At 44.7% G+C, this 22,831-nt stretch overlaps 2 protein-coding genes across 3 annotated transcripts in view; one reads left to right on the forward strand and one right to left on the reverse strand.

The window, feature by feature from the left end:
* The first annotated feature begins 236 nt into the window (after window positions 1–236).
* Window positions 237–18,119, forward strand: LOC104950364 (arginine-glutamic acid dipeptide repeats protein-like). Of its 2 annotated transcripts, XM_010776883.1 has the most exons (13): window positions 237–341; window positions 1,099–1,179; window positions 9,858–10,020; window positions 10,140–10,232; window positions 10,693–10,892; window positions 11,160–11,318; window positions 11,406–11,519; window positions 11,768–13,146; window positions 13,788–14,010; window positions 14,093–14,810; window positions 15,385–15,546; window positions 15,645–15,813; window positions 15,917–18,119. In XM_010776883.1, exons 5-13 carry the CDS (start codon window positions 10,815–10,817, stop codon window positions 15,948–15,950), a joined length of 3,036 nt encoding a protein of 1,011 aa, XP_010775185.1. In that variant the 5' UTR covers window positions 237–341; window positions 1,099–1,179; window positions 9,858–10,020; window positions 10,140–10,232; window positions 10,693–10,814; the 3' UTR covers window positions 15,951–18,119. The 2 variants fall into 2 exon arrangements, with proteins under 2 accessions (XP_010775185.1, XP_010775184.1); XM_010776882.1 differs by lacking the exons at window positions 237–341; window positions 1,099–1,179; window positions 9,858–10,020; window positions 10,140–10,232 and having other exon boundaries at window positions 10,723–10,892; window positions 15,645–15,827.
* Window positions 18,120–20,598: 2,479 nt separating this feature from the next.
* Window positions 20,599–22,831, reverse strand: part of LOC104950366 (arginine-glutamic acid dipeptide repeats protein-like) — an 18,663-nt gene continuing 16,430 nt past the window's right edge. The window contains exon 9 of the mRNA XM_010776885.1: window positions 20,599–20,829. Coding sequence (XP_010775187.1) covers window positions 20,599–20,829 — 231 coding nt within the window. The remainder of the gene's footprint in view (window positions 20,830–22,831) is intronic.

Consider the following 22,831-nt stretch of genomic DNA (forward strand, 5'->3'; position numbering starts at 1 on the left):
CTCGGCACAAACATGAAGCACAGGAATCCACTCCATGTTTTCCAGCCTGCTGCAAACCAGAGGCTCTCTTGCAGAAAGATCACATGTAAAGCCTTCCCCTTTGTAGTGGAAGAGCAGAGAGTGACAAGCTATTTCTTGCTTGTAAAAGAAAAGCAGGAAAAAAGCGATTTAACGTCAGAGACATTGTGGATTTTCTCCCTAATTCTTCCTATATCTGTGGCTGGACGTAGAGGTTTGTGCCCCGCTCCTTGAGGACTTTGATCTGCTTTTTGCTGGAGTTACTTGGTGGAAACGGTTGGCTGAGATCACTGAGAGACGGGGCTCGCCTCTGGAACAAGAAAGTAAATCTGTTGGTTGTCTGCTTCGCTGGTTATGAATGTTTTCAGCCTCCGCTATTCATGGCTTGCGGTCTGTGGCTCTTAAAGGAGAAGAAATACATTTAGGTAGTTCAGCTTTTTGCTATTTATCCATTGGTGATGTTGTTTTTGTGCTCAGTGAACTGAGGTGGTATGTTCACATTGCCTTTTCCTGTGAGATTAAATCTGATGTTATAAAGTAGCAATTTCTGTCATCATGCCTTTCCTTTTACTCATGTAAGGGTATATTTGTTGATTTTCATTTTTGACATGTTTCCTGTGCTTTTTAAATTGCCAAAAAATACAGACGTAAATAGAAACTGTCTAGCATGCACAGTGAGGCATCTACATGCTTTTAAACTCTCAAGTTTAGGCTCTGACTTCAACTTTGAATTTTTACTAACAACACATTCAACATGTATACTGGCATGTATGTTTTTATATTAGATTACATTTTCTTCAACAGTTTTCTCTCTCTAAATGAAAAGATGGGCTTAATCTCAGCGTCGCACTCTGCTTTACTTGTCATTTCCTCTCTCGTTTTGCTCTGACATGGCTGTGTTTTCTCCAGAGCTTCAACGGCGACAGAGATTTCTAGACACACATCAAACCTCAGACTAGCAAAAGGAAAACAATGTTTTTTTGGTGTCAGCCTCTAACTTAATGTGGTTGCAGTTTAGCTGACTTCACGGTTACTTACTGGTCTCTTTTTTCCTCCCTCTTCCTCTGTGAAAAATTGCAGAAGCGCTTCATTAAAGGGTTGAGACAGTTCGGCAAAAACTTCTTCAGGATCCGGAAAGAGCTGCTGCCCAACAAAGAAACGGTAAGACCTTTACATTTTGTCTATACTGTGGAACTTTTTCACTGTGTGTTTCATCTGTTTTATACCCACTAAACGTACAAGCTACATGTGGTTTGCTCGTAACTAATGGAAGACGCAGGCAGTAAAAATGTTTTAGTGATCATTTGAGCTATCTTCTAACCAGAGGCCTTATTGATAAGAAGTTCTTCTAGCCAACAACTGAGCTGCATCATTGTCAGATCTAGGCTTAATGCTGTATGTGAAAAAAGAAAAAATGGTGTTATACCTAAAAAGAGAAAAGGCTTAATTTCCCTTACAGATGCCACTGAAACTACACGCTGAACATTCATTAGCACCCTCTGTTAGCAAGTAGTAAACAAGCTGTGTTAAAGCAGATCTCAGACCTGCTCTATCTCATGATTGTAAGTGTTTCACATCACTTAAGACTTTTGGAGTAGTTAACTCTAAGGTGTAGCATAATGGCTCTCACAAGGAATCAAAAGCAGGTTAGTATTGGAGCCTTTTGAAGTGAATAACAGTAACAACTTATCTAATAGTTGTGCTGAAAACCTTTGTATTTTGTATGTCAAAGTGGCAACTTGAAGATCAATTATAGAAACAGAAGACACATGCCTTTCTTTATACAATCCAACTTCTCTCACTCCAAAAGTCATTGTAGTTAAAGATCTGAAAATTAAAACTCGTACCACTAATGTAGCATTGAGCACCTTCTGCTGTGAACACAGATTATTGTGTGCTTAACTATCTGAAAGGGTACATTATAATCTGTGTTGGGCATTATACTTCTTATTTCCTGGTAGTTTTAAGAACACTGACAAACATTTAGTTAAAGAAGACAGTGATTCAATATCTGCTGTGCTATGAGGAACTGTTTGTTGTTCATGTACACGGGGAGAAGGACGTCAGTTTCACTCCTCTGTGTGTGAGTGTGCGTGCGTCAATGTGTTAATCATTACTGAACTGTGACTTGTTTCATGGGACAAGTGGGTCAAATCCAGGACTAGCAATTATAAACAACAGCCAGGCTTTTAAAATGTGATAATCGTGTTGGAAACCAAAACATAGCAACCACCCAGACTGTGTTGTTGCTATTCAAACGCTCTTGCAGCGTTTCACTAGCATCTCTTTCTCGTTATATCTGCATAAGGAAAACTGTAAGTGAGGTGTTTGGTTTTGATCTCGACTACTAAGGAAACATGCTGTATATGTTTCATGTTCTGCAGAGTCCTCCACACTTTTGACTAAGCTGTTAAATGATTCCTAGCATGTTGATTCATAAAGCAATGCAGACCTTGCTGTTTTCTGTCGTGCTGCTCCTGCTGGAAGTGCACCCATACAGCGCTGACACACACATCAAAGGAAAATCAGAGGTGTTTGTCATACTTCATGTCCTCGTCTGCTGGAAGCTGAGGATATGTCGGCCCTGCTCCTCAAGCACCCCCTACATTTCATGTAATATTTTTACTCAAAAATTCTTTACTGTCACCTCCTTTGTGCTACATGCTTTATTCCTCAAAGCCAATTTGAACCTCTTGAATAAGAGATTAAAGTGTACGAACACAGTTTCCTCAAAGACGTTTCTTCAATTATTCTTGCTGGTTTTGAAATATACGACTAGTCCAGTTGATTGGCTATAAAGGAGGTATTAATGTAATTCTACCTGGAGGGGGAGTCTGCTTGGCAGGAGAGGTAATAGACCTCCTCCAGGATCACGGCCTGCCACCACCACAGAGAAGAGAGAGATTAATTTTCCCCCAACAAATGGAAAAGAAACTGCCCTTTAAACATATGTAAAGAGGAGAAATGGACTGGGAGAGCATGGGGAAGGTAGCAGCGACCGGAGGAGAAGGGGTGAAGTGGGGCGTTAGCTCAATGAAGACACTGAAAAGCCTGGTTTAAAGTTGATATTATTCTGTGTGACAACAAAATAAACTGTTTCTTTATGATTAAACTTACTTTTGTGCTATCGTACTGATCTGACCGAGTGCCAGTCAATACCCCGAGGAAAGCTCTATTTATTTTTCACCTTCTCAATCCAAAATCCTATCTGTGAAACATGAGCACAACAAGCTATTTTAGGTCCTGAGATTTTCCCATTATCTCCAGTCACAGGCACGCATTTCTGTCATTCCACTGGCATGCCAAGCCTTCAAAAAAGAAGCTGTAGCTGCAGAAAAATAATAATAATAAAACTGTTCCTTCCTTAAGTCGTACACAAACCACTGTCGTTGAGCAACAGCGCAAAGCATAAAACCCTTTGTGCTGATATCCAGAGGTCCGGTACTGTGTGTCTGCCCCTTATTTTCCTACCACTGCCCCCAATAGCCGCGCTGCCCCTGAAGTGCCAGCGCGCCTGAAACACCCGGTGCCAAGGGTAAGCACCCTTGCGCTGTGTAAACACACCGGGCCTGACTAGCACTCAGGAATGCTTTATATAAAGTCACATAAAGGCCCAGAGGGGGGAGTGGGTGTGTCGTCTGACCGTCTGCTACTCGCTTTGCTGCCACCATTTCCTTCAGAGAGGACGTCATGCAACATGAGCTTCCAGTGTTTAAACAACTAAATGTGCTGAAATGGCAGATCCGATTGCTCCACTCCTGATATTTTCACTGAGGAGGTTTTCGGGGATAGCAACACATGGTATTTGCAGAAAACATTTGTATCAGTTTCAGCTCCTTCTGATACATCTAAACAGAAGAGTTGATATTTGAAAAAAGAGTTACAAAGTTTTGGCTTTTCAACTGTCAATAGGCCCAAACTTTTTCATTGGTGGAAAATGTTCCCAAGTTAAATGTTAAGAAATGAATGTTGAATAAGGATTGTATAAACTTTTTTGTTTGTATTAATTTGTAAAAAGATTATAATTTTAGGGACACGGCTTTTCTCAGTGTCAATATGGATCACTGATTAAAAGAAACCTCAAAAGTCAACTCATGTCTAAAAATGTATTCATTACAGCTACTGTTCTGTGAGAAGTGTTACAAGCTACATGAAACACGTACAAGCAATTTATTTACTTTATGTTCAAATATCATTGTATTATGTATTTATAGATCATAACAATGTTTTTACAATAGCACCCAGAGCAACCATAATCGAATAAACTCCATAAAGCTTTTGTTTTATGATTGTAAATTATTGTCGATAGCTTTGTGCATGCCAGAATGTTTATCAGTTCAGTTTCCCCCGAGGCTCCGTTCCTGCATCCTGTTGTTTATTATCTCGTGACTGCTCCTCTAAAAATATGAAAGTTCATTCAATAAATTGGTACAGAATAAGCATAAGCACAAAAAATGTGATATTATTGTATTCAAGTCATACTTTGTATAATGATAAAGTCAATATTTATTAAGAAAAGTTTAGTTATATTCATCTATATAGAAATATAACACAGTTGTAGTAATACATTCACAACATCAGCTGCAAGTGATATTTACTATAGGAAGGGGGAAACATGATTCTAAGAACCCTTTAGTGCTGCTGTTTCCAGCCAGTGGCAGTGTGTTAGAATGGTTCATGTTAACGTCACTAGTCAAACAAGTGTTTTTAGATGGCAAACAGTTTAATAAAACATGACCCCTTCATTTTTCAGCCGTACTTGTAGCAGGTGACGGAACAGGCCGGTACACAAAGGGCACTGTGCCCGTAGAGCATGTTAATAATTTTAAATTAATATAGACGACCCCAGCTTTAAAATCGTGCCTTGCTTGTGCTGAGCGGCTCTTGCAGCATCTTATCCTCTCCCCTCAGCCTACCCCACCCCGGGCCCTGTCATTTACAGGATGGCCGACAGGAGAACAGTGTTCCCAACACAACCTCACAGCAGATGTTTGCCCCGGTACAATCTGTACGAACGTCAAATTGAATCCATTGCCATGTCCTCAGCTCCGAGCCAGAACCTTGGGGATGAATGTGATTATAAATACTTTGGTTCAAACACTAATTAAAGCAGCTACAAACTACAGGGGCCTGGTCCAGTTGGCAGCCGCTCTCATTAGTGCGACAGAACGTTTCTGTGTTTGGTAAATGATATAACTTGTTTAGGCATCGAAATCGCTTTTGGCAGAAAGAAGCTCAACTAGCACGTATTGATGTTCTTTTAGCGACCACCGGCAATTTAGCACAGCAGAGTGTGTAGCCTAATAGACGGAGAACCGGGGCTCCATGTGTAATTGAGTTCTTTGGTAGGCTCATGTTGTGGTTTTTGGGGGAACCACCTTATCAGCAGAACAGGTACGATCAACCCTCCAGCAGAAAGGCACTGTTGCCATCCAATCTACTTTCATTGGCAAAAGCGCTTACAGCAGGAAAAACACGAGTGCTGATTCTTCAACATGTGCATCCCTGACCTGTGAAAGCAGAGCTTATTCAGTCGTTCTCCAGCAGAAAGGCGCTGCGCAGCAGGGATGGCTGTCTATTTAAACGCTTTTCACACGCACTCTGCTCCACAAGCCAAGGTCCTTTCACTAGTATTCAGTCACAAAAAATATATATTTGATTTAATCCATTATTCATATTCAATTTGCAGGAATGTTTTTTAATGATTTATCTGCATATTATGTGAAAAATACAATTGAACTGAAGTAATAGAGCATTATTTTAATCATCAATATCCTTTAATGGTTACTTTAATAGGAATGGGGTCATTAGGCTCAAGATAAATAAACATGCAATTTTTCAATTCAATGTCAAATGGCCCTGCAGGCATCACAAACACACCTCTGACCTGCTTATCCACACTGGCAATTACAAAGTCACCCCCTACAGTTACAGTCAGCATGAGGAGGATGTAAAAGTCAAGCACCACTCACTGAAACGATACTGTTCAACCTGTCACGGCTGATGAAGAATACCTAGTCCAGGGGTCGAGCACATACATAATTAAACACTGGTTTGATTTAGCTCAGAGAAATATGTCTCCCTTCACCTCACTGCCATGAATCAAGAAGCAGTTCTCCCTCCTCCGGCTGTGCAGAAGCAGGAGGAGCGCAGGATCATGCAGCACTAATGGATGTTTACACAGCTCCCTATCAGCCACCAGAAACCGCATGCGCAGCAGCTAAACTGCTACCTTCTAGTTTTTAGCAGACATTATTATTGGCAGAGAATTTTTTTCCCAGTTGTTGTGGTGAGATTCAATGTCAATTGTCCATTGTTGTCCACTGCTGGCTCTTTATTCCTCCCTCTCGGCCCTCCCCCTCCTCAGCTCGCCCCTGTTCTCTCCTCCTTCCCCTGCTCTTGCCAGTAACGGCCTTAACCGTTTGGCTTCATGTCAAAGCAGGGGCCTTTTGTGGCTCTGTCACAAATCTGCCAGGAAAAACAGAAACCATCTGTTCGGGCCTGGGCCTGAGAGGGGATGAGGGTGTAAATACACAAGTTTAGCCTTCACCCCCAGCCCTTCCCCGCACATACAGGCCCACCGAGCCCCGTGCAGGACCATGCACTCCCACTCAGCCGCAACCTGTACTCCCACCAGCAATTAAACTGTAGAGGATTCATGCTAACATACCAGTAGAAGTCTTACAAACCGTAAAATTAGATAGTTTACAACACAGACGCAGAGTTTAAAACCTGTCGACTATAGAATTACAGGGTTACATATAGTTTTTATATATAATCATATAAATACATAAAAACTGTGTATTTTAATGGCAGAATATGATTTGTATAATACACTCCAAAGCATAGATTATTTTTAAAGGCATTTATTCTAATTTAGTAGAGTGCAAATCGTTTTACTATGGTGGAAGAACTTGTTCATCAGCGAGTGTCATGAAAACATTACTGTACATAATCTTACTTCACATCCATTTTCTCACACAATTTTAAGTGGCAATAACTGGAATGGAAGTCGTGATAGGAGGGTAAGCCCTTTCCTTGTCGGATAATCCAGTGGCCAGAAAGCTCCTGCAGAAGGAAGCAGTCTAAAAGGCCTTATAATGCTGAGCTTATGTTGTCACTATCTTATGAACTGCGGAGTGGCAGCACACTCTGTACCGCTCTGCAGTGATTTACAGGAATGGGGGGAAATTATGGCGCGGAGGACTGGGCCAATTTACATTTCTATGTCAAGTATTTCCATGAATGTTTTGCGGATACCGGTGAACTGTTTTAGTTGCAGGTTCATGGAGGGCTTTTCAGTTTTACTGTCGTCTTCATTTTAAGAAGAAACAAAAACATTACTCAATAACTACGTACAAAGTCGCTGGCTAAACATCCAATCATGGAGAGGAAACGCTAGTTGAGGGAAGTTTAAGTGTTGGAGTGGGAATATGGCAGCATGACAAAATGACTTTGATAGAGAAAAGAACACAGTCAGTGTATGAGGTGAGAATTGTTGTCAGGGGAACCACATTTGACGTTCAGGCAGTCTAAGAGGGGTAATCTGTCGAACTCCTGTTGACTGCACTTTAGTGACAGTCATCAAATAGCAATGCACTACAGTTTGCCAGTGACTGTATGCAAAATGTGCGGACTGTTGAGGTAAAATATGTCCACCACATTCCTTATTTTTAACTGGCAATAACTTTTCAACTCAAAACATTTAGTCAACTTTAACAAAGCGGCTTCTTTTGTTTTCCCTTTTTCATTTATACCCTGCTCTTCGTTGCACCTGTTATTTCACATTCAAAAGCCCAAGTTAATGTTTTCATTAGCCTCTGCCTAATGTAAGGGTACTTGACACAGTGTAAGTGATGGAGAGGCAGAGTGTCCTTTCCCCGCGTCTGCCAAGCTGTTGTTGGGGCCGTGTAGTTGTCAGCCTGCAGGGAGGAGGCAGAGAGGCACTGCTGAGAACAGTCATTAGACACGGAGCAAAGCCAGCGCTCGGCAACACTCGACACTTTTGATCTGCACATTTCAATTAGATTTCACATCAGGACGCCTGCCTTCCCTCAGTTAGCACCTGCGCCCTGCTTTTCCAACTGCCCGGCCGAGGGGCTGAAGAGGGGGGCCGCACAGGGAAGGAATAGAAAGTTCTCTTACCAGCCTGAAAGAGAAGCAAAAAAACATGGCATCATAAAAGAGCTATGATCATAATTAGCTGCTCTGATCTTGGCATGAACATGGACAAACAATTGGAGATACTATAACAATATATATATATTTGTCTCTGCTTGGCTTTAACATGTAAATCTGTCTCTGTACTAAAAACCCAACTAAAGCAGTGGGTCTTGAGACACCTGTCCTCTGGAGCACCGGCATGACACAGCACCTTAATTTACCCTGACATTTGAGAAGGTTTCATTGAGCTCAGACACCCTCAGTAAATGTTCCCGTCTCTGCTCTGCCTGATAAGACGTGAGTCCTACACTCACTAGTAGATATGAATTTCCCCTAAGAGCCACATGAAGGGAGATCTTATTAAACAAGCCTAAGCCTGCTGAGTTGAGCTTTTCTACCAATCAAAGCAGTGATTGAGACTTGACTTGTTCCTTAATGTCAAATATCCAAACGACCTGTTGAACAATAAAGGAGCAAAGGCTGGCCTATCCCTGACCTGTGTTTTCTCATATACCAGGAAACCAACTAGCCTCAAGTTGCTTTGTATTTCATGAGATAACAAATTAAAGCAGCAGTTACCCTCATGTTTTCATTAACACCAGCCTTTATACTTTGAGATTGCTACTTGCAACTGTCCACCATTTCATCTTATCCTTTCCTGTTCTGTAACATTTTGGGGTAAGATGTTAAGCTGTCGCTGAAAGCCTTTAATGCATTTTAGAGAGCAATGCACTGACTAATTTATGTTGCGTTTCTCAGCTAAGGCGAAGAAGGAAAACAATCGATAGCCATTAAACCCTGGGAGCTTTGTTGAGCAGCAGTTTAACAGACCTCAGACAAAGATTACAGGTGACTGACCGCCAACCAACAAGCGCACCACACCTCGATGAATTTGTGGAGGACCACTAACAAGTGAGAGGTCAGAGTAAGGGAGAAGAGGGCAAGGCCCCACAGGAAACGACATAATTGTTTCTGACTCCTGTCGCCAATTTTCAAGGCTTGTCTGTCATGAGTGCGCCCGGCAAGCGTCAGTTAATATGCACAGGCTGCCTCAGCAAAGTGCTTTCTGATTCATGATTGCATGTGTTAATGTTTCAGTTGGGTATTGATTTCCTGGATGGCCTTTAGTACACTGGATTTATCCGCCTCGCTCGCTGGCAAGCGCGCTCCTACGAATGTTTGATTAAAGTTCAATTGACTCTTCCAGTGAAGGGGCGAGGAGCCATTTCACTCCCTATTTGTAGCGCCAAAGCTCTGCCTGACATGTTCTTTTGTTCCCATTCAAGCTCCTGCCACCCAGGCAGCAACCAATGCACTGATCCTAATATCCCTGCATTCACTGAGCCTCTCCACTAATCCTGGGACAGACAGGGCCACAGCATAAACATCCCGGCCAGTGACAAATCCCGGCATGGACTTGTCCACTTCATGGCCTTTAACTCTGAAATACTGTGCTGACTGCTAATGTGTATCATCCACATCATTGATCATCTGAACTGCAGATATTTCACAGTGAAGATTTTCCAACATCTCGGACAAATAGACCTTTCATTTATTTTCCACGGGTCACCTCTTTGCGGTCAAAAGCGATGCCTCGTTTTCAATATTTTGACTGCTTGTGTTCCTGTGATATAATTGTCAGTTTTTAACTGAATGTCTTTTCTTTTTCGTTTCAGGGAGAGCTTATTACCTTCTACTACTATTGGAAAAAGACCCCCGAAGCGGCCAGTTGTCGAGCCCACCGACGACACCGCCGCCAGCCCGTCTTCCGCCGCATCAAGACGCGAACAGCCTCTACTCCTGTCAACACTCCCTCACGCCCCCCCTCCAGCGAGTTTTGTAAGTACATTTGATCATTTCATTGGCCGTCAGAGAGCAGAGTGGGAGACATGTTGACCTGATATATTCTGGTTTTCCCGGGTTGTTTGTAACATTTGTTTTCTTCCTCTCTCTTCCAGTGGACCTCAGCTCAGCCAGCGAAGATGACTTTGACAGTGAAGACAGCGAACAGGAGCTGAAGGGCTACGCCTGCCGCCACTGTTTCACTACCAGTAGGTTACCACGTTACACATTTACAGACCCTCATACTGGTCAATAAGAACCTCTTTGGCTATTCCTGTCTTTATTAGCAACAGTGTGAGCTCTCACAACACAGCATTGTGTGACAGATGGGCATCAGAAAATCTAATTTGATAAAGTAAGGCATGAGCCCCCAGCTCGTTCACCTCATTATCTTTCTACACAGCTGGCTCACAGTGCCAGGATCTGATCAGACTGCCATCACAACTAGGGCGTCTAATAACACTGATATCATGGTGTTAACCCATGTAGACCTTATTAGTACATTACTTAAAGTGAAGTGATCATTTATCATTGATTCATCAACCGCATGAAAGATATTTATCTCGTTAGATGCTACAAAGTGACTTCTCTTATTTTGACAATATTATTGTGTGATCTTCTTACTACCCGTGTGAGTGTTTTTTCACAACTGTAAATGGCTTTCCTCAGCCTCCAAGGACTGGCACCACGGGGGTCGGGAGAACATCTTGCTTTGCACAGACTGCCGCATTCACTTCAAGAAGTACGGTGAGCTGCCCCCCATAGAGAAGCCTGTGGACCCGCCGCCATTTATGTTCAAACCTGTCAAAGAGGAAGAAGATGGACTCAGCGGGAAGCATAGCATGAGGACCCGACGGAACCGAGGCTCGGTGCGTACACACTCATCTGTCCCTCTATTTTCACCTTCAGGAACCATCGAAGAGGTGTCCCTGGAGCCAGACGGCTAGCAATAGGCTGCTCCTCAAGTAGCACAGGGACAGCTTTGAAATTCACTGTTTCACAAATGTTGGTTTTATAAATAAAGATAGATAAAATTTGGATTGGAACTTAAATGTGGATGTCCATCTTTATTTCTTATATCCAAATATATGACGCCCTCATATTCCTCATTATTCATGATTCTGTTTGTTGTTCAGATGTCGACGCTACGTAGTGGTCGTAAGAAGCAGACCAGTCCTGATGGCAGAGCCTCACCTACCAACGAGGATTTGCGCTCCAGTGGGCGTACCTCGCCCAGCGCAGCAAGTACCGACAGCACTGACAGCAAGACGGACTCCATGAAGAAGCCCAGCAAGGTAAGCACAGCGCAGACTGCTGTAAACGTTGTTATTCTTTGTCTTTGTGAAGTGTCCCCTAACGGCTCTGCTTCTTTGGCTCCACAGAAAATTAAAGAGGAGGCTCCTTCACCTATGAAGAGCGCCAAGCGGCCGCGAGAGAAAGGAGCCTCAGACACAGAGGAGCCAGACAGGGCCGGCGTTAAAAAGTCCAAGACACAAGTGAGTCCGGGGTCTTTGTGATGTTCTATACTATTTTAAAGGAATGCATAGACTTGGTGTTATGATATACAGGTATTGACGATAAATGACATGTAAAAATGTACAAATAAAAAATGTTTTATACACAAATAGAATATTATGAACATAAACCAGCCCATCCTAATTATTACCTTAACCGTTTAGTACAAATCTGATATTGAGAGAGCCTTATTTTTTATCCTAATACCTTTCTCTGCTCTGTCCCTCAGGAGCTCAGTCGACCAGACTCGCCCTCAGAGTGCGAGGGGGAGGGGGAGGGCGAGAGCTCTGACGGGCGCAGCGTCAACGAGGAGCTCAGTAGCGACCCTAAGGACATTGACCAGGACAACCGCAGCTCCTCCCCGAGCATCCCCAGCCCGCGGGACAACGAGAGCGACTCAGACTCGTCCGCCCAGCAGCTCCTGCAGAGCCAGCACCTCCTGCAGAGCCAGCACCCCCCAGTCATCCAGTGTCAGCCCGGCCCCTCAGCAGCCTCAGCTGCACTGCCTCCACCCACAACCTCAGCCCCCTCACTGCCCCCACAGGCCTCCCCCACAGCGGCCTCCACCTCTCTACCTCCCCTGTCTCTGCCCCAGCCAAGCCCAATGTCTCTTATCCAGTCAGGAGCGTCCCTCCACCCTCAAAGGCTTCCCTCTCCACATTCACCTTTGGCTCCGCCTCCCGGCCCCCCAGGTCCACCTCCGTCATTACCCAGCTCGCATCACGGGCCCATGCCTCCCATGCCCCATCCGCTGCAGCCTGGCCCCTCACACATGCCTCACCCTCACTCCATGCCCCCTCAGGGCTTCCCTGTGGGTCAGTCTCAGGTCCCACCCCTTCAAATCCCTGGCCAATCACAGCAGAGGTCGCACTCGCCTCCCTCTCAGTCCCAGTCATCCGCTCAGAGTGGATGCCAGCCTCCCAGAGAGCAGCCCCTTCCCCCCGCCCCTATGTCCATGCCTCACATCAAGCCTCCCCCAACCACACCCATCCCACAGATGCCCAACCCACAGTCTCACAAACACCCGCCCCACGCCTCAGCGCCTCCATTCCCTCAGATGCCTTCAAACCTGCCTCCACCTCCTGCCCTCAAGCCCCTCAGTTCTTTACCCATCCACCATCCTCCATTAGCACACCCCCCTCCCCTACAGCTCATGCCTCAGGGGCAACAGCTCCAGCCTCCACCAGCCCAGCCCCCCGTTCTCACTCAGTCCCAGAGCCTGCCCCCATCAGCCAGCCACCAACCTCCTCAAGCCCCTCCCCTGCCGCCCTCCGCAGCAGCAGCCTCACACCCCAGCGGACCCCCGCAGCCGACCTTTACGTCGCACCCTTTCAATACAGTTCTACCTCCGTCAGGCCCTCCCCCCACCTCATCAAACTCTATGCCTGGCATACAGCCGCCTTCCTCCTCCGCTCCCTCCTCCATCTCCATGCCACTGCCTGCCTCAGTCCCGTGTGCCGGCCCCGGCCCGGTACTCCCACCTGTACACATCAAAGAGGAGCCTCTGGACGAGATGGAGGAGCCAGAGAGCCCCCCACCCCCACAGAGAAGCCCCTCCCCAGAGCCTACCATCGTCAATGTGCCCAGCCATGCCAGCCAGTCGGCACGGTACGTCTACACATACATTTCTACACAAACACAATCTGTAAGAGAGAAAAACACACACCTACACAAGATGCTGGCTTCTACATGTCAGTACTCTGTTGAGCTGCTTACTGTCTTGTCTGGGGATGCTGATTAGCTCTCAAACACTTCCAACAACAAAGACACGCTGCCTTCAGATTTGAAGGCTTTGATGTAAGCAACAAATCAGATGTCCTCAGCAAAACAGCCATCCAAGGCCACAATTAGCCCTGAACTCTGAGAGGCTGATGGCGAGGAATTATCAGGGATGGAGAGCAGGGAGATTAATTACAGTGAGATGCGAGTGAACCGAGGCATCTGAATATGAGTATCTGTAGTTGCCTTGTGTTTAAGTGCCTCTCAGACTGCCAATGAATAGCAATGAGGGTTTTGATACATACTCAACACAGCAGCAAAAGTGAATATCAAGGGAGTTTGTTTCCTTTTGAATAATGGAGCCGTGTAAGCGTTTCATCTGATGAGACATTAGCCTGCTATTCAATATGCTCAATTAAACATTTATATCTCTTTATACTATTTTGTTTGCTTTGTAACCAGTATTGATTTATGAACGGCAACATCTTTCCATTTTTCTGAGTATTGTTTTATCTTGCCCATGACCACAGGTTCTACAAGCACCTGGACCGGGGATACAACTCGTGTGCTAGGACAGATTACTACTTCACTCCACTGGCTTCATCGAAACTGGCCAAGAAGCGAGAGGAAGCTCTGGAGAAAGCCAAGAGGGAAGCAGAGCAGAAAGTTAGGGACGAGAAGGAGAGAGAGAGGGAGAGGGAAAAAGAGCGAGAAAGAGAGCGGGAGCGAGAAAAGGAGCATGAGCGAGCTGTGGTGAGTGCTTTTGTTTTGCTCTGCATAGTAACCATTATTTTTCTTTTGAATCCTTCTAAACACAGTGTTTCTTTCTCTACAGAAAGCCAGTTCCTCTCATGATGGCAGGATGGGTGACCCTCATATGGGCGGCCCTGTTCACATGCGGCACCAATACGACGGGCCCCCCACTACGATCGCAGCTGTGCCTCCGTACATCGGCCCCGACACTCCTGCCCTGCGTACACTCAGCGAGTACGCCCGACCCCACGTCATGTCCCCTAACAATCGAAACCACCCGTTCTTTGTGTCCCTCAACCCCGCAGACCCGCTGCTGGCCTATCACATGCCCGGCTTGTACAATGCTGACCCGGGCATGCGGGAGCGCGAGCTACGGGAGCGAGAGATGCGCGAGAGGGAGATTCGTGAGAGGGAGCTGAGGGAGAGGATGAAACCTGGTTTCGAGGTTAAGCCTCCAGAGATGGACTCACTTCACCCTTCCACAAACCCCATGGAGCACTTTGCCCGGCATGGAGCCATCTCGTTGCCCCACATGGCCGGCCCTCACCATTTCGCAGCTTTCCATCCGGGCCTGAACCCATTAGAGCGTGAGCGACTGGCCCTCGCTGGGCCCCAGCTGCGGCCAGAAATGAGCTACCCAGAGAGGTTGGCTGCAGAGAGACTCCATGCCGAGAGGATGGCCGCAGTGGCCAACGACCCCATCGCCCGCCTACAGATGTTCAACGTCACGCCACACCACCACCAGCACTCACATATTCACTCACACCTACACCTCCACCAGCAAGACCCTCTTCACCAAGGTAAAAGAAAGCCCCGTAGACATGCATGCAAACACCACTTATAAATACTGCATTATAACAGAATAACTAACTTAATTCTAAAAAACTAGATTATATATTGTGTTATATTCAAATTAATATATTAAAACATAGTTTTTCACTTTTTTGTGTGATATTCATGTTAGTATGTTATATCTTGTGTATTTTGACATAGAAAGGCTGAAAAGATTAAAAAATATATTTATAAAGTAAATATAAGTAAAAGTATTTTTTAGTACCAAAGATAGAGCCTAGGGGCACTCAGATAAATGTTTCTTATTGGACATGCGTGAAAAGCAAGTTCATATTTTATTGTCTCTGTAGGAATGTACAGCGTTGACATATGAGATAAGATTAAGGCATATTATAAACTCAGAACATTTCTGATAGAGCCAACAGATGCTTTACAGAGGATAAATATAGTAACACTGTCCCTGCACTCTTTTGGTCAACCTTGAGAGGAGCTGCGTGTCACTAATGCCCAAAGCATGCACTGTCTGTGATACTCTGTAATGAAATGAATGTACCATTAACCTTATTCTCTGCCCCCTAATAGGTGGGGAGTGTTTAGTGTGTCCTCCAGGCTCTGGGGGCCATCCCCTGGTAGACCCCCTCGGAGGCCCTCACCTGGCTCGCTTCCCTTACCCCCCCGGCGCCATCCCCAACGCTCTGCTTGGCAACCCGCATGAACACGAGATGCTGCGCCACCCAGTCTTCGGTAGGCTTTCTGCCAATGTCCTCTGTCATTTAAGGCCATCCAATCTATCAATCTCTGCCAGATGGCCTGATCTAATCTCCTGTTTGTGCCTCCTGCAGGTACTCCATACCCCCGCGAGCTGCCGCCACAGATGTCCGCAGCCCACCAGCTGCAGGCCATGCACGCTCAGTCCGCTGAACTCCAGAGGCTGGCCATGGAGCAGCAGTGGCTACACGGGCACCATCACATGCACGGAGGACCCATGCCTGGCCAGGAGGACTACTACAGGTACAACAAAAAATGTGATTAAAAAAACCTTTGGATTATATGACTTTGTGATTTCCATTGACTTCCGTTGCCGAATATTAACACTTTGTTGCTTGTGTTTCAGTCGGCTGAAAAAGGAGAGTGACAAGCAGCTGTAACCATCCCGAGAGGCAGCGACTGACAGGTGCAGGACACGGGAAGATGTTACAGAGTTGTTCATTCAGTTTTGAAGAACAGAAAAGGCCAAGTGGATCGTCTGAGAATTCTTCTGATATTGGGTTTTTGTTCCCGTCAAGGACTCCTTATTTTTCTTTATTATAATTTTTCAAGACATTTACTTTCTTTGGTATATAGCCAGTAGTGACAACGTCATCAAGACTCCTGCATGACAAGCTTCCCTGACTTTTTTTTGTAGGTGCTAGAACAAGACACTGTGCTTATAAACAAAAAAAAGACAAGACCGGTCAGGCCGTTTATGGAAAAATAACAAGTGCTATCTTAAACTCAACATTTATTTTAATACATTGTTGAAGGTTTTTCATAATTTTAAGAAAAGCTACAGCATGGCGTTTTTGAGTCTGTATATAGTATATATAAACATATAATTATTATTATAATTATTATTATTACTAGGTGTGGACTCCAAACCAAGTCATTTCAACCTCCGATATAATTGTTTTGAAGCATTATCCCTTGTTTCAGAGGGGAGCACCATGGCATTATATGAGCAGTTCCTGAGAGAGTTGTGGTTCAGTTGTAACGTTCCTCTGACCTCACTGTGTTAGATTTAGCCACACACACACACACACACACACACACACACACACACAACACACACACACACACACACACACACACACACACACACACACACCATGAGAACCATATACCTGTCACACACACATCCATTCATCATACACCTTCAACACACCACAGGTTGTCACAATGTGTAAACTCAACATGTTGAGTTAATCATTTGAAAGACTTGAAGAGGTGACACAGAGTCACCGAGGTTTCTGTGGAGTGCACACGGAAGCCATGGATTTGGAATGGAAGAAAGAGTTTGCACTGAGAGAATTTCCTTAAGCTCCACTCAATTGGTTTTTATTCTTTTCGCCTTAACTCAATAACAGAGTCCAGACATTGGAGTAATATTTCATTTTTTTTTTTTTTTTTTTTTTTCAGAGATTTTAATTGTGGACTCCAGAGACATATTTGGCTGAGCTGAAGACATTTTAAAATGCTTCCAGTTTTTTAAATGACCAGGACCTGAGTTGTATCTTTGTTCATTGTATCAGGAGGCTAACATGACTTCAGGATTGTTTTAAATGTGTGAATGGTTTGTGAGTCGGTGCTATTTGTGTTGTTGACTTCCCCTTTTTCTTCACCTGGTCCGGTCACCCATGTTCGATGCAGGGCTCGTGTCTGACTGAGAATCCTCCAGCTAGGCTGTAATAATGTTCACTGTGACACTAGAGGAGGGGCCTGCCGACACGAGACCACCAGGAGCTAGAGGGTCATGATTGTGTGCGAGCGTGTGTGTTTTCCTCACAATGTTTCCGTATGCCTTGTTTCCTTAGGGATACACACACACTCCTGGGCCTCGGTGTGTGTGATTGTGTGTGCCACTGACTGTTACAAGTTGTGTTGACCTGTCATACCAGTGCACATGAGCTCAAGTATTTTAGTTTTGCTGTAGCCATGAAAGAAGTTCTGGTTTTGTTTCATGCACTAAGACTGTTTGACCGTCATGGACATTTAAAAAACTGTGGCTTTTTTTTTTTTTTTACCAAATGAAGAAACTGTACTTTTAAAGTGACCATATCTTCCCCTTGGAGCACTATCATTTACATTTAAATGCTTGCAAATGTCATCAAACTCACACCCCCTTTTTACAAATCCGAAAAGTCTTTGAAGCTCCGACAAGAAACCCGTCTCTTTGTCTTGTCATCTCCCACCGATCTACATCTCTCATCATCATCATCATTATCATCATCTTTGCCTCGTTTTCCTGACGATTCCCTTGCCTTTTACTCCCTCTTTTTGTGTCTCCAAAACCTTTGATGTTAAGTGTTGTCAATGGTTTAGCTTCTTGTTTCAAAGCGGCAATAGCAGAATGTAAATTCTGACTGCTAAGATTTATATATATACTGGTATCTTGAAGCTTATTGTATATATGAGTAGTCGCCATGGGATGACACAATGTAAACAAAAAGTAGAAATAATAAGAAAAATTGTGAGTCCTGTGTTCTCTCCATTTGAGTATTTTGTAATTTTTTTGAAAAATTTGTGGAATTAAAATAAACGACTAAGTTACACCACAGGAACATGTATTTTGTCTCTTGCCTTTTGATGCATCATATCGATTTCTTTGTGAACTCGTCTGTTTGTGTGCTGAGGTAGAGCACACTGCTAAATCCCACCAGCTGTGAGACACAATAATCCTGTTGTAAGGGTAAACCATTTTGATTACTCACCGCTCGGTCACTAAATGGCAAAGAAAGAAAGCAGTAAACGCTTAATTCCCTCTGTTTGTTTGTTTTTCATTTGTGAAATGTAATTCTCCAGCTGAGCAGAGGGACTGATGCTGGGTCTGTCTTGATAATACTCATGTCCTACATTTGCTCTTGAATAATAGAGTTGTTGCTTGACAGGAGAAACATGTTACAGAATAGATCAGGCATTCCTGTTTCTTATTTGTTACCCAGCCTTTCATTTTCTCAGCTACACAAACAAACACAGCTTTAGGAGATCACCCCAGCAGCAGGTAGTAAATCTGAGAGCTGAATATTGCTCTGCTATGGTATAATAACATCAAAGCCAGGCTAAGCCAGAAGGAGCACTTGCTCAGGATGAGATGCCTTGCTGTCAGCGGGGCAGGGCTGTCATTTCATACTGTGTGTGTGGGGAGTGATAGACTAGCAATCTGTGATGGTGTGCCGCAGCGATGGCTGTCATTTTGAGAGCGAGCTATTATTCTACTGCTGCTCTCTGAAATGATGCCCTGTCCTCGGTAAAATTGAGGTTCCTTGGATGCTCTATCCTGGGGCTGTCATGTGACGGCCGCCTTGTGAGGAGGTGCTGCTTGTTGTCGCCAGCTCACCTCAAGACACAACAAGACGTCAGAGCCGAGCAGCGGCGGCTGGTTGAATAATTCATATCCCCTCCTCCTCCTCCTCCTCCACAGCAGCGACGGAGCGACTGTGACTTGTGTCAACTCAAATCCTTCTCATAATACTGTGTGTACCCCTCAGGCAGGCACAAGGGGATACATCTTCTCAAAGAATCTGCTCTTTCTGTCTGAATAGCTAAATGTTCTCGCTGTGTTATTGTAGGCTATACGCTGCAGCAGGTCTCGGACACGGAGCTTCCTCATCCCCTCCATCCTCCTGCCTCTCCTCTCGCTCCGCTGGGCTGGCGGCTGCAGAGTGATGCCCAGCTGCAGAGGAGCCTACATGCTCTAATGGCGCATTTCCACTACAGCGCGGTTTAAGCGTGCCGTGCCGCGCCCGGCCTGTTTTTGGTTGCGTTTCCACTGGTTTCCACTAGGCGGAGTTCCGGCTAGCGGGTACTTTCACAGTTTTTCTGGCTCTCCCCCGTTTTTTCGGATTGTAGTTATAATTTAAATAAATAAATAAAAACACTTCGTTTAGTTTTTGGAAATTCTTTGTAGTGTGTTGCTGCCGGCCCGTCTCTCCCCCATTCTCATTGAGTATTTTACAAAGAGTGAAACAGCACCCCTCTAGATGTTATGGTGAAACAGTAGATTGCACTCTCTGTTGCGAGAGGAGGCCAGCCGAAATTTGCTGGTTATGGCCGGCGCTGGTTATGGCTAGAAAGGATCCGTCTTGTGTGAATATGACGTCACGTTCTCGTTGTAACTCTCGTTGGAGCGGCTACAGCAGTAACATGCAACATACACATTAATGCAGTAGTAATATTAATAGAGAAACATCAGACATAATAGTAAAACACTGAAAGTGAACATTGTATTGCACCAGGAGCTATCTTGGGACTTTTGCTGCGACAACGTTGACTTGCCTGTGAATAAAAAATAAACCATAGTTTTGGTGATCTACAGTGTTGTCATTCTAATTTGAACAGCAAGACCGCTAACACCCTATTTCAACAATCACACTCCCTGTCATTGACATCATTAATAGATGGTTTAGCTTCTCACCATAATTTGCTGTGGCCCACTGATGTTAACGATCGTAACTGAAAGGCTGCCTGCCAAACGTAAACATTCAGCCACGTGACTTGCAAACTATCGCGAGAGTTTTACACTAGACGGATCCTTTTTAGCCATAACCATGGATGTATAATAAGGCCATAACCCAGGGGGACGGATCGGGTAGTGACAGTGACAATGTGAACGAGCCTTGTGGGGGGGCGTGGTTAAAGTTGCACATGCTCTATGAGCGCACATACGGGTACTTCTCTATGGAATGCCATTCAAGCCGAAATTAAATAAATAATTAGATAAATACATATATGCCTATGAAATAAATTCTGAAATAAATAAATGAGGCAATAAATATGTATACATGTACATTTAAATACACATTTATTTCATGGGACTTTTATTTCATAATGACACATTTATTTATTTCAGGGGACTTGTATTTCATAATGACACATTTATTTATTTCAGGGGACTTGTATTAATGGAATTTATAAAGCGTCTTTCACGGGACCCAAGGTCGCTGTACATGGTGGACAGACAAAACAAAACAGACAATGATGAGCAAACAAAAACAAAAAATCAATAAAATAGAATAAGGAAGCCGGGGGACCAGGAAAGGACTAGGGTCCGAAGGCCATTGTGAACAGGTGTGTTTTCATTGAGGATTTGAAGATTTCCAGTGAGGCAGCGTTCTGGATCTCGGCAGGAAGTGCATTCCAGAGGGTGGGGGCCGCAAGACTGAACGCCCTGTCACCCACAGTACGAGGTCGAGAGCGGGGGATGGAGAGCAGGCCCGTGTCTGAGGACCGCAGACTCCGAGAGGGGGTGTAGGGATGTAGGTCTGTTAAGTACTGGGGGGCGAGGGTGAATCCGGGACTTGACCGGCAGCCAGTGGAGGTGGATGAGGGTGGGGGTGATATGTTGCCATAGCTTAGTGCGGGTGAGAAGCCTGGCGGCAGAGTTCTGGACATATTGGAGCCTGGCGAGGGTTTTGTTGGGAACCCCGGAGAGGACTCCATTGCAGTAGTCCAGACGGGATGTGATGAAGGCGTGTATGAGTGTTTCTGCCACAGAGTCAGAGAGTGAGATAATTTTGGAAAATAGCTGGAAATAAGGTCTGTGGTTGACACACATTTAAGAGACGGATCACGTTTTGTTCAGCCGGATAATATCCACATGTCTACCCTACTTTTATAATTTTCAGTTCAATACACCGACTACCACATAGAGACGAGACGTTGTTTGGAATTGAGCCGTCGTGGCGGCGAGGCCTCCCGACATTGTCACCCCTCCCCTTTGGTTTGGGCTTAGAGGAAAACATTGCATGCGACCGGGCAGAACACTGGTAGCGAACTCCCCTCCCACAAACTAAATCGACCCAATTCTAACGAAGTCTTATTTGGAAACAAATATAAATAAAGGAAACCAAATGTCAAACGACAAAGGCGACTTCCAGTGGTACAACGTATAAACATTTCAAGGTTTTAAGTTCGACGTTCATCAAAGTACAACTTATTTTTTTTGGGATCTTACCTCTGAATGCCGGGGCAGGTGTGCCAGGTCGCACGCAACTTCCGGTCCCAAACTCAATCCGTTCATTACCATCTTCGGTCGCCAAAACTCATCGTCATACATCCTCGGTTTAATTATGTATTTTATGTACCGTACACAGTTACCTTACTCATAGTAGTAAATCGATTGCTCCAATTATCCGATTTGAGGTTTGTACAAAATAAGGGTTTTCTTGATTGCGTCCGCGGAACTTACTGGTTATACCGGACGTGACGTGAAGGTTCCAACGCGTTAGAGTACGCGCACTCGCACGACGCGGTCCGGTTCTACTACACCACACGCATCAACTTGGAAAAGTATAAATCGCAAACACACACACACAACCACACACCACACACAACAACAATTTTCACTGCACTGCGGTAAGTGAAACTGCAGTCGAAACGCCGCTGCGTAACACGAACGCAGCGAAGTGAAACGGAGGCGCAACGAGAGAAGTTTTTCAACTCTTTTTCAAGTTGAAAAGTTCGAAGCTGCTTCTCGCAAGGCCGGTTAAGTTATATAACGGTCATTGTTCGAAGACGGTTTAGTTTCGCGCACGAACCACAGGCCCCGCCCTATAGCTACACTAACTTTAAACGAAGTTGCGTGCGACGTCACCCTGCGACGCAATGAGAATGAGAATCTAGAGTTCACTATTGAATATAGGCACATCCATGGGTTTACAATTCATCATTCCATTAAATTTTATTAATTTCAATTTACTCTGTTTCATACATAACATGTTCATTTATTTTTTAGTGTTCTGAGCTTGAAGTAATTGTAACACCGTACATTTCAGTTAGGAGTGTTAGACATACAAATACTCTCGATGACCACGGTATAGTAAACGAGACAGTAGGGTCCGTAAAGTGATAACACTCTGTATGGGACTGTTAAGTCAACAGTCACATAGTAAAAGTGAATAATGAATAATAATACAATACAAGACAAAGATTACAAGGAAAACCCAACCGGACTGTACTGGCCACTTTGCGGCCGGTTCAAATTGTCTTAAGAGACTTAAGAGCTACTGTGGTCCTTCGATCAAGACGGATTACCTAAGGTCTCTGTTACCCGCGTTCGAATGACTATCTTCAGTCCTTTCACACACTCACCGGTGTCACTGCGTAGATTTTGGGCCTTCATTTGAGGAGGCCAAGGGAGCTGGTTTTTCCGTTACGTTAAGAGGTATCTTGATCGACCTTTATTCCAGACACCAACTGTGTGTAAATTCTCTGCCTAGTGCAAAAACAAGTCAGCACTAGTATTTAGATTAACTATAATAATACTAGTTATCTA

The sequence above is a fragment of the Notothenia coriiceps genome, unplaced genomic scaffold, assembly GCF_000735185.1.
Source record: "Notothenia coriiceps isolate Sejong01 unplaced genomic scaffold, NC01 NC01_scaffold00017403, whole genome shotgun sequence".
Taxonomy (NCBI): domain Eukaryota; kingdom Metazoa; phylum Chordata; class Actinopteri; order Perciformes; family Nototheniidae; genus Notothenia; species Notothenia coriiceps.